General features: G+C 41.6%; 1 protein-coding gene across 5 annotated transcripts in view; it reads left to right on the top strand.

The window, feature by feature from the left end:
* Positions 1-9,257, top strand: part of LCLAT1 (lysocardiolipin acyltransferase 1) — a 186,641-nt gene extending 177,384 nt beyond the window's left edge. For all 5 annotated transcript variants that reach the window (XM_001500475.6, XM_005600096.4, XM_014731229.3 and 2 more), the window contains one exon: positions 5,285-9,257. In XM_001500475.6, the coding sequence (XP_001500525.3) occupies positions 5,285-5,787 (503 nt within the window). In that variant the 3' untranslated portion in view covers positions 5,788-9,257. The remainder of the gene's footprint in view (positions 1-5,284) is intronic.
* The last annotated feature ends 3,002 nt before the right edge of the window (positions 9,258-12,259 follow it).

Raw genomic sequence — 12,259 nt, 5'->3', positions numbered from 1 at the left:
AATCATGGGCTCAACGTGGTGTGCTTGGAGATGCTCCCTTCTGCATTGTACATTTGTAAATTCCAGTCATATCTTTTAAAATTCTGTTGGTTACTTAAACATGACTAAAGTGTTAAAAATTCCCTCAGTCTCAATCTGAGACTAAAAATTAAAATTTGAAATATTAAGTGCTTTTCTGTTCTTCCAGAGAAAAAAGAAAGATCTCTGGGCCCAAGTGAGCATGGTTGTTCTAACAGAATAGTGACTTGACAAAATAACAGTGAAGTGTGAATCTTTCCAGTAGATACAGTATTGGAAACAGAACAGATCCAGGTTCTAAGCCCCATATAGGCAGATGACATGTGGCTAGATAGCTTAATTTACAAATATAGATGCTATCTAAAAAGCCATGAAATCTTTTAAAAATGGCTTTTACTGATGGCAGCCATCTTAATTTGCATATTTAAAAATATATTTTCATACCAAAAGATTTAAAGAAGTATAAATCCTTTGTAATTGCAGGAACTTCTCTTAATCTCTTATTGCATTATTTTAGCCCTTTTATAAATTGGTGAATGAAATAAAAGCACATCTCAACTTTTGAATATCCATTTCCTATTGTCACCTACATATGACTGCAGCCCTGCAAGCCCTGCTAACCCCTTACCTGTCACCTTCCAGGAGGAAGCTGATTTGTCTGGTAGTAATGGCTCCCCCAGACTAGAGGCCATGGGGCCCAGGAGGTCTTGATGGGAGGATGTGAGAAGTAAGCTCTTCTGTTAGCAGTAAAGAGTTACATGTGGCTTTGTGTTGTCTGGAGACCTTTTACTTAATATATAGTTTAAAAATTGTCAAGATACTTCCAGGTGTAAAAGCCTTTCTCCTTTTCCTCCTCTCTTGCTCTGGCATTAATACATTTCTGAGTCTCCGTGATGCTTAAAGATCCAGCGCAGCTCAGGGAAATAATGACAAATGTATAAGCTATCTTTCTTCTCTCCTTCCCCAGTTCTCCCTTTTCCACTTTATTGTCTTTTGTAGTTTCTAACATTACAGTGTTGCTCTTGTTTATAATATAAATAGATAGTATTTCAATTATGTTGAGCTATATCATTCCAAAGTTCTAAATTCCAAACAAGCAATTTATTAGAAACTTTTGGACTATTGCCTTTTTTTAAGGTGACACCTCACCATCCCCACCCAAAATTATTGTAATTCATTCAGAACCAACAATTCATAGAACCCAAGTTGAAAAAATTCCAGTGGAGCAAGTCAGTCTCATCAACTAGAAGTTGTAGTAGATGCTAACATTTTGGAACTTTCTGTGTGCCCAGTGCTATGCAAAGAGCTTTATGCACATTGGTTTACTAAATTGTTATAACAACCTTGTGTAGAAGGCATTATAATTCGCTCCTGTATTTTTAGACGAGAAGATAGTAGACCATAAAAATATTGCTCAAATAAGCATTTTTGGAACCTCTTTAAGTGCAGGGCACTGTGCTAGGTACCGAGATTCTAGAGAGGCATGGTCCTTGTCGTTAAGGTACTTGTGGTTCCTTGGGGCGCTGTAGGTTTCCATGAGCTTCTAGTCATTTGGTATAGGATGGCAGTTGAGAGTCCAAGTGAGCATCAGTGCGTGTGCCTTAAGCATTCATAGAGGGCAGGATCATTCTGGGCCTGGATACTTGAAGAAAGCTCTTCTTAGAACTGTTGGGATTTGAGTTGGACTTTGAAGAGAGTTGAGATAAAATATGTCAGAGTTTGTATATTGAGGCAGAGGGAATGTTTCAGCAGTTTTGCGAAATAATATTTTGAACATTTGTCTTGAGTAGAAGACATGAGGCCCCTAATTGGCATCTTTCTGGCCCAGGCAAATAGTGCCCTGGACAGTGGTATAGAGAGGGCATTCAATTGCTGTATTTTCCTTGCAGATACCATGCTGGCGTCAGTGGACTAATAATAGAAGCTAAAGTTAGAGAGACATGTTAGAGGCCAACATGATAACATTATGATTCAATAATAATAACAGCAAATAACATTTATTGAGCACTTACTATGTGTCAGATCCTGTTTTATGTGTTTTTATGTCTATTATCTCATTTAATCCTCACAACAACCCTATGAGGTAGTTTATAGATACAGGAACTAAGTCAGTCACAGAGATTAAGTAATTCACTCGGTAAGAGGCAAAGCTAGGATTTGAACCCAGAAAGTCTGCTTCCACAGCCCTTGATGCTCTGCACTGCAGTGAATCTAGGATTTTTCACTTAGGAACATTTCTGTAAGTGATACCATCACTGTCTCAAAACTTGCTATTTATATTTCGAACAGACACGTGTGCATACACATACACACACAGCTTACCCTACGGGTTGTCAGGTAGAAAGCAGAAAGCAAAGGGCAATCTAGTTTCTTATTAGTAGAGTAAATAACTTACTGCTATACCATTTTGTAATACTACATGATTGTATTTGCTCAATAAGCATTACAAACCACCTACAGAAGAAAGGCTGGGCCATATAGCGGCTCTTGAAGAGGAGCTGTGAGAAGTGGTGTACAATAACTGAGTAGGAAGTTGGTGGGAGCTGCCTGGGGAAGGAGACCATCCAAGGCTGTGAACAAAGGAGGTGACGAGACCAGTAACCCGACAGAGTCTGGGCAGAAGATGGAAGCAGAAATGTTTGCGGAGGAGTTTTGAAAGTAAATGAAATGCGAACTCAATTCTGAATTAGAGGCTAAGTGGCATGACAAGTGACAAGAGGTGATGACAGCTTATTTCCCTCCATTGTGACAGAAAGTGGGAAGAGGGTAGATGGAGGTGAGGTATGGCAACTAGAACAAGGATCGTGGTTGTGGTTGGTGGGCATAAATGAATGGGCTCTGAGGTCTTCAGGTGGAGGGTGTACTGAAGTATGAAACTAGCTTCTGGAGTCAAGGGAAAGTGCCCTGTCAAGGAGCAGGATAGTCATGATTCATGCTAATAGACAAAAGGTTGCTTGATTTTTAATGCAGCGAGTTAACAGGAAGACAAATTATATTGCCATCTTAGTTGATGTGTCATGCTCAGTGTACCAGTGAAAGAGTGGGTCTTTGTTTGGGTAGTTGATCGGACAGCCCCACTTCTGGTGTGTAAATTCCCGCTATAATGTACCAGGCAAGTGGCCAGCTGGCCTTTTCTCAGCTGGTGAATACATGACTTCTCGACAGCTCAGTTAGAAAGCTTTCCCTGTGGCTTCTAATCACTGGACCCACTTCTTCAGAGCCAAACAGGTCTGGCCCACTCTTTCTTCTAGGCATTCAGATCCAACTGTGCTGGAGCCTTCTTCCACGAGCCTTTAGTGGCGCCTCCTCTACTCTCTTGTAAACAGTGTACAGCATCCCTAAAGGACTGTCCCTCCAATTTTGAATCTAAGCCTTTTTGATGTAGGTACTTTCATTTTTTATGACATAGCTGTTATGAAGGCCTGACCATAAGACAGTTATGAGCCAAATTGAAACCTGGTCCTTACCTTAAAGTAAATCACAGAGGAAAGGAGACTGGCAGTGCACATTTACAGAAGACTTAAAGACTCATTGACAAAAAATAAGTACAACCTAATAGGTTGGGTGGAAAGGGTAGACACGGTGAGATAAGGTGGGAAGTTAATATTGAAGTAAAATTTAAATGGAGTGAATTGCACAGTCTTAAATGTGCAATTTGATGTAATCCACACCCTAATCAAGACATAGAATGTTTCTGCCACCCAGAAAATTTCTTCATGCTCCCTTCCAGTCATTTCCCACCCCCATACGCAACCGCTATTCTGATTTCTGTCACCACAGATTAATTCTACTTACATCATATAGTTCTGTAACAAATCAGAGTCCACGTAGATTCACTCTCACTGAAGATATCATATGGAAGAAAGCAACATTCAGAGACCATGCACCAACAACGCTGTGTGCCTTTGGGCAAAAAACTTAACCTCTCTGGGCCTTGTATACAGGATTCAATTAGGTGATTTTCATGAATCCTTAAAGATCTAACACTCCATTTACATTTCTAATCTCAGAGGTCCCACCATCCATTCAAGTACACTGAGTCTGAAACAAACCTGGCCTCATTCCACCCTGTCCTCCCTCCCACTTCCAGTTGACCACACTCTGTCACATCAGTTCTTCCTTGTAATTTTTTTGGACATGTCACTTCCTTTGGCCCCTACCTCCTCTTCATTTCTTGCCTTTCTTTCCTTGTAATGACCATCAAATTACTGTTTATACCTCTCTTACCCTGGTCCTTTCCAAACCATTCTTGTCATTGCCCTAAGGTAATCCTTGCTAAAATGTAACATATTCTGGTCCCTTCTCTGTTTAAGAATCTTTAAGCGTTCTCTACCATTTAAGGTGCTTCTCTACCACCTACAGAACTGAGTTCAGATTCTAAAGTTTGTCAATGAGGGCCTATCCTGTATGCCTCACCCTACTTCTAGTGCCCTCAGCCCCACTGTGCTGGACATTCCTCTCCCACCGCTCCACCTGCGGAGCCAGCACCATCCACCCCCGCCTACCTATCCTCTTCCATAAATCTCTGTGGTTTGTTTAGGGCCCTGTGCATGCCTGTCTCCCTGATTCTGTTGTGAACTCTTGAGTGAGGTTAGGGACCATGTTTTATTCATCTCTCTATCTCCAGCATCTGGCAGATGACTTGGCTGAAGACACTTAACTCCAAAGTAATTAATCATGAGATTTCTAAGGATGATGGTGTACTATCTGGTCAGGGCCTTACTCGGACTTCAAGTTGACTTATTATTAAAAATAAAAAAATCATATGGAAGTTGTCGTGTGTTTCTGACCTTTATCAAATCTGATTCTGAGTTTTTCTTTCCAGTAGCTGTCACGGTAGTATTGGGTTAAAGGTGAGAAAGTCTGTGTTTCTGTTTGGAGAGGAGGGTGTATTAATAGGAGGTGTCAACACAGCGAATCCCTTTGGTGTAAAAGGGCTAGTCCTTTGCTCTTTTATTCTTGTCTCAAATCCAATTTAATGTGTTTGTCCATTTAGTTCTAGAATGGCAGATTACTGTTTCTACAAATAAAGATAATTTTTTTCTAAAGGTCTTCAAGGTAATTAGCAAGCAGATAAAAAACTAAAAACGACTGGTAAATATTGACCCAGTGCCCAGGCACACCAGTATTTATAGCCCTATTTATTCATCAGGGTTCACTCTGTCCTGATTGTTTCCTGTTTTGGTTCTGCCTTGCAGTGTGAGTCAGCATTGCTGCCCGAATTGATCATTACTCAATCTGTATTTTTATCTTTTCCAAAACCTAGGTAAGAACCTTGATGCTGTCCATGACATCACGGTGGCATACCCTCACAACATTCCTCAGACAGAGAGGCACCTCCTCTGTGGGAACTTCCCCAAGGAGATACACTTCCACGTCCACCGGTATCCAATAGACACCCTCCCCACATCCAAGGAGGACCTCCAGCTCTGGTGCCACAAGCGGTGGGAGGAAAAAGAAGAGAGGCTGCGCTCCTTCTACCAAGGGGAGAAGAATTTTTACTTTACTGGACAGACTGTAATTCCACCTTGCAAGTCTGAGCTCAGGGTCCTTGTGGTCAAGTTTCTCTCAATACTATATTGGACCCTGTTCAGCCCTGCAATGTGCCTCCTCATATATTTGTACAGTCTTGTTCGGTGGTATTTTATAATCACCATTGTCATCTTCGTGCTGCAAGAGAGGATATTTGGTGGACTGGAGATCATCGAACTTGCATGTTACCGTTTGTTGCACAAACAGCCACATTTAAATGCAAAGAAAAATGAGTAAGATTGTAAGGTTCACAGTGTAGAAACCTAGGGGATATTTTGGAAATGTTCTAAGCCTTTGTAAACTGAGATGCATTTTTTGCATGACTGTCAAATATTTCTTACTATCATCGTTATTTGTTAAAGATATTTTGCACTTAGTTTTGTGGAAAAATATTGCTACACACACAAATTTTTTTTTTAAATCTCTGAATGTAATTTCAATATGCGTAGCAGGGAGCAATTGCTGTGAAATAACTCAGGCCAGAGGATTATTAAACAATCATCAGGCTGTTCACAGACAAGGTACACACAAGATTTTCTTACAGGCCCAATTCTATTTCCTAACGAACTCCCCAGACAAGAAGCGCATGTGGGGCTCGTGAGCGCTGGCCCAGATCAGGTGCTGGCACTTGACTCTGAGGTGAGGGCCCTCCCTTCTGGCCCCGTCCCTCAGCTGTGTCCCCGCGCTCCTTTCTGTGCCAAACCATTACATCCTTAAGACCAGAAAACCGAAGCCCCTTGTCCTTGCACTGACCAAACATTTTGATAGAAGCCCTTCATTATTCATAAAATCTCAGCATTTAGCCTCACACCGATATAGACGTCAGAAGACCACCTGTGCCGTTTTTTCACGTGGAAAATAAGACCTGACCGTGTCTCAGGGAGCAACCACAGGCTCTCCACTTAGAAACCTTAATTTGAATTTTTAGATAGGAATTAATACAGTTTAGTCCCTCGCTTCCACGTAATCTTGGTTTATTACAGCTTGTTGGCAAGGGTAGCTTTGGTGTGTTAAAAATGATACACATCAAGTCACTTTTTTAAAGGAAAGCATAGAAGAATGTTCTGTTATTGCAGTCAGAAACTCTCTTTTGAAGTTATATCTTCTGAAATATTTCTTTAAAACCTGCCCAAAAAAGGAAGGTTATTGTATTTTCTCCAAGCGCATGGGTATCTAACTTCTGCCATTAAAATGACAGCAGCAACCTCTGCAGACAGGGTAGCAATGGTTTATCCCAAATTATTCAACCCTGTAGCCTTGACAGATTTTACTCTTAAAACCAAATGATAACACAAAAATGACTCTTTTTTAATGATAGCAAGGGATCTCTCTCTTTTTTAGTCCCAGCCTTCCTCTTTCAGTAGTGAAATTTAAACCCACTTTTGACCAATTGTTCATGTAAATATTCCTGTCATTTGGTGTCAATGGAAAATCTAGCAAACCAACAGCTCCAGTCTCCTTGTGAGGCAAAAGAACTGTGTGGTCATTGTTTCCACTCTGCTGGAGCTGTGCACTGCTTTTTTTGTCATGTAATGGGGATGCTGGTCAGAGCAGCAGAAAATATGAGGCAATTAAAAGTCTTTAGCTGTTAGCAAACCTGTCAGCTTTACTCTTGCCTTGAACCAGCCTCAAAAGCTGTTTATTGCTTTATAGGCTCGTTTGGCATGAATGCCTTCTCCTTAATTACATCGCAGTTTTGCTCGACAGTGACTTTTACCCAATAATTGAAACATGCATTGCCATGAAAGGTAAGCACATCATGAACTGAACTCGCCGAGCAGATGCTTTCGGAAAGTACTGGTTGTGGCAGAACACTGTTGACACATCACTTTTATTGGAAGAGTACTAACTAGCGCCTCTACTGAAATGCACCAACTATATTTAACTGCTCCGTCGAGGTGGCTTTGAATCTTGCCAGGAGCTACTAATTAGTTATTATGCACATCTGCTCCAGACCCAGCTCTTTAGCTTCGTGGTTTTTAAGGGTTTTTTTTTAACCTTTTTTTCCTTAATAAAAGAGGCTTCTAATTTAGGTTTCTCTCAGACTTCCTTTGGTTATATTTGGAAACACGGAAATAGTTTAACAATCAGGATTGCATTTGTCCTGGGTAAAAGAGAAAAGCTGTGTTTCCACCCCACAGGTTTTTATAGTGCGGCCCCTCTGCCCTTTCTCCAGCTTCTTCTGGCTCCTTGTTCAAACTCTAACTTCCATTTAATGGCATATCCTCTTTAACTCTCTGAAACCTGTAAAAGGGGAAGTCTCTTTTCTTTTTTAAAAAAATGTTTTCTTTTGATCATAAAAAACGTGTTTAAGACAAAATGCAAACTTTTTTTACTTCCCAAAATTCCTAAGCACTAAAACTGAAGAATATAGACATTGTACTTGCCTTAAGAATTAGGAATAACTTCAAAAAGAAGTTTTTTGGATTTTTTGCAATAAGGGTTCTTTTAAAATTGTAATTATTTGTGTTTTCCTATGCATTTATCTTTTCTCTTATTTAAAAAAATTTTGAAGAAATATGCATGATTTGAAACTTAGAGCTGTCTAAAATTGGTCACAAAATGTCAAGTAGGAATTTCGCTTCGGCATTGTGCTTGGAGTCAGGAATGACCCCCTCCCCACCATCCCGTTTCATCACTCTGCACTCAGCAGCTGCTTGTCTCGCTGCATCTTCTTGCTCAACACCCTCACAGTCCTTGGAAGGTCAACTCAATGGACTTCCAAATGTTTACAGTGCTGTATGTCCAATTGTTAAATCTTTACCATTCGGAAACACTTGAATTAAAGCAAGTGTGGTTTATATGGGACATGAACCTTCATACTTATAATATATATCTCCAAGGAAAGCGCTGACTAGGTCACAGCTGCTTCCACCAGACGTCCTTGATGAAAGGAGCCAACGCAATTGTGAAGTTCACTGGGAGAACATGGTCAAAGACTAAGAGAAAAATAAATTGTTAGAGCCCATAATTTCAAACTCCTAATAAAATCCTTGCTTGTTTAGTATACTATTACAACGCAGATTAGGGGAATATAGCTTCCACTTGAGTCACTTTGAAATCAGTTACTTCCACAGTTCCGTGTCGGAAATTGTACATGGTAGCCGAGGGTGAATTCTGCAGAGAGGAAGACATTCCCATCTCACCTGGACTCACCCGACCACGATGCCCTTGTGCACTTTTATAATAGAGATTCTAATGGAGGGAGCCTGTTGGTGTTAAATTGTTTACACTTTATAAAAATAACGTGTTTTCAGTGCCTTAGTTACGATTCCCTTTCTTTTTCTTGTTCCAAGAATTCTGCAATGTGTTTCTTAGGGAAAATTCTCTTTTTGCTACTCATTGGGAGGAAATTGGTTTATAAACACTGGTCACTGTGGTGAACACTGCTTTGTGATGGCACCTGGAGAAGAGGGCTTGACCCCGAGGGGGCGGTTGCCTTACAGCCGTTATTTATGCTGTAGAAACGAAAATGGTCTTGTCTTGATGAGCTTCAGATCAGATATGGCTCTAAAGTTGTCTTGTACCTACTTTAAATTCAGAAGAGAATCTTGGTTTTGGTGATTTATTTTTTAAACGATCATTATGTACAAAACCCAAGTTTTAAAAATAACTCACAGAATGGCCTTAGTTTTCAATGTCCACTGTATGTTTGTGAGTGGTGTTATCTGTAATATACATCCCCAAATAAAGTGGAGTGAATTAGAGTGTGCATGTGTGTTACATGTTTGTTTTCTTAGGGATGACAGAAACCACAGGTTATGGGTGCACTTTGTTTTCCCACATTGTTAGAGCCTCATATGTAGTATTAGCAAGAGCTGATCAGTTAGGACTCTTCTTTCACAGATGTTAAAAAAAAAAAAAAAAAAGGCCTAAGCCAAAGGGGAATGTACAGCCCCTGTAATTGAAAAAGTCCATGGCCACAGTTGAATTCAGGGCTCAACGGATGTCGTCAGAACTGGATTTCCCTTCGTCTCTCAGTTGAGCCCTGCGGGCAATGTGGCCATTCCACAACCGTGAGTTCTTACGAACATCACCACCAGCTGTAAGAGGTAAGTGGGACTGTGCGCCCCCCGTCCCCCCACTGTCAGGGAGTATATAATGATGAAAGCAAGCTTCGGACCAAAACCTGACAAATGTGTAAAAATACACTCAGCAGACACACACACAAAAATCATGGGACTAAAGTGTAGCAGAATATGCCATCCCAAAATAAGGTTGCAGGAGTTCAGGACATGCCACCCAAAATATGCTACTTCCATCTGTGTATCTTGAGCTGTAGGCACTTGAAAAACAGCAAATGCTGAGAGAGGCTTTCTCTGAACGCCTCTTACCTGCTTAAAGACAGATCCTCCAAAAGGAACTCAATTGTCAGAAATCCTGTCCCCAGATGTTTCATCATCCACGGGGGATTGACTTCTGTCACAGGAGGCTAGGCGTCAACACCACACTCAGACCAACTTTGTCACAAAATGTCATACCTCCCATCTATTCTAAGTGCCCATTCATCTTTCCTAAAAATCATTTACTTTCCCCTAAAAGTATATCCTCCCTCGTCTTTCTCTATTAAGATGCTATTGAAGCCTGAGTTCTAAACCATCTCTGGAAGTTCCTCAGTTTTTCCTGGCTATCTCCCATGTGTACATGAAGGATACATGTTAGTAAATTTCTGTTTGTCTTCCTCTTGTTAATCTGTCCTTTATTCCAGAGGTCTCAGCCAAGAAATTAGAAGGGTAGAGGGAAAATTATATCTCCTCTCTTACAGAACATATTGTTGTAAGCTCTGCAATGCCCCACTCTGTCTTGGGGTTCTCCAATGAGCACTTTGAAAGATTCACTCTGGGGGGAGCTCACAATGTCATTCTCTGGGAAAGGGGCGTGCAGGACCAGAAGAGTACAGACCTCCAGAGCTGTCTTCAAGGACTGGCCCATCAGGCTGGCGGGATTTCTATATTCTGTTTAAACAAAGGAAAGACAGGAGAGCACACTTGTCTTCCACCTTTCTCATTTCACTGATAAATTATATAAGAGGCTTAAGCAACTTCCTGTGGAGGGTGGATTTCTGAGGAGGGTACTTCAAATGCCAGCTAGTAAGTCCCAGGATGTACACAGACGCTATCTACACTCATAGACTACACTCTTCATGCCAAAACATTTTTAAAGTAAATTACTAAGAGACAACTTGTGCTCTCCTGTGTTGACTTAATTCACAGGATCCATGTGGTAACTGGAAGCCCTCAGTCACTTCAGCCTGACATCCTCTCAGGTTCAAGTCTACTAGAGAGAGATTGCTTCCCCAATGGCACAACTGATGTCCCAAACTGGGTTTCAATGCTTATTCCTGAACCACTTACTTGGCCAGAAATATAGTGTGGGTTATGACCCTTGGTTACTCACCACCCCCTGGAGCCAGGGGTGGATTTTCTTCTCCTGGACCACAGGGTCTGAACATGGGGGAGGGATGAATTTTAAGAGGCTGTTATTAAGAATAGGATGAAATGATGCTGGCTGGCCAGATGTCCACCTCAACTATGAAATTTCCCAAACCTCCCAGTGGAATCTGGAGTAACTTAGCGTGATTTCCAGGGAGGGTCCCTGACCTCTGCACAGTGAGAGACACAGAGATTTCTGGGCAGCCTTCTCCATCAACACAAGGGGATACTTGGGAACCCAGGGGTGCTTCATAGTTGTGTTTAGACAATCTCATCAACAGTTGATCCATCTGAATTCTTCAGTCATTGCCACTACCCAGATCACCCACACTTAAGCAAGACAGTATCGGCAGTGTTTTTCTTTCCCTGGGAAATCTGTGGAAGAACAAATACTGCAGCTCCGGCATCTCTCCCTGTTGGCTGATGCAGTTCCCATCCTCCCAGCACTGCAGGTGCAGAATCTCGCAGTCTCACCCTTTGTCCCTCTTCTGCCTTGACAGTCAGGTCATCAACCCCACCTGTGCCCTCCTCTTCAGGGGCAGCCCTTCCTTCCTATTGCATTAATCTGGCAAGTCTGGGACCCTCCTATCAGCTCTCCCTGCTCCAAGTTCTCCACAAGCCAATCTCAGTACACCGGACCAGTTGATCTCACCACAGCCCCAGTTTAATCACAGAATGCCTCGTCTCACCACCCGCAGTGGCTTCCTGCTGACTCTTGGGCAGTCCAGACTCTACCCATCCCAGTTCTCCCAGCCCAGCCTACCCTCGTTCCCGGGATTGTCCCCAGGTGTGAACCTTTTCACATCATCATAGCTGGTGGCCCAAATCTCACTGATTTCCCAAACCTCATGTGCCCCCATCTTTGCTCATATCCCTCCCAGGTGAAACGTGCTTCCTTCACCAGCTCAAGTCTAGTCAAACCCCATTTTTTCTGAAGCTTTTCCTGATCAATCTAGCTTGAAACGTCCTCCTGTTGTGGTGAGATTTCTCTGCAGCTCTCACTTGCCTGTATTACATACTATTTTATGTTATAGTTGTTTTTCAGTCTTATCTCTTCAGCTGGATTATAAGCTTCTGGAAAGCCAAGATAAGGATGTCTCATATTTTTCTTATCCTGAACAGTGTTTAGCCCAGCATTTAATCCATTCTTTTTGCACAATAAATTCGTAACAGCGATTCCTTGGAAGTCATTCGGAAAGGATTCTGTTCTAAACTAAAGCTGGGTGCAGAAATTTACAAATTTAAAATAACAAAAAAAACTTGAGATGCAAACCCAT

This window comes from Equus caballus, chromosome 15 (genome assembly GCF_041296265.1).
Source record: "Equus caballus isolate H_3958 breed thoroughbred chromosome 15, TB-T2T, whole genome shotgun sequence".
NCBI lineage: Eukaryota > Metazoa > Chordata > Mammalia > Perissodactyla > Equidae > Equus > Equus caballus.
Note: the sequence above shows the minus strand (reverse complement) of the source record. Positions and strands in the feature narration are given on the sequence as shown.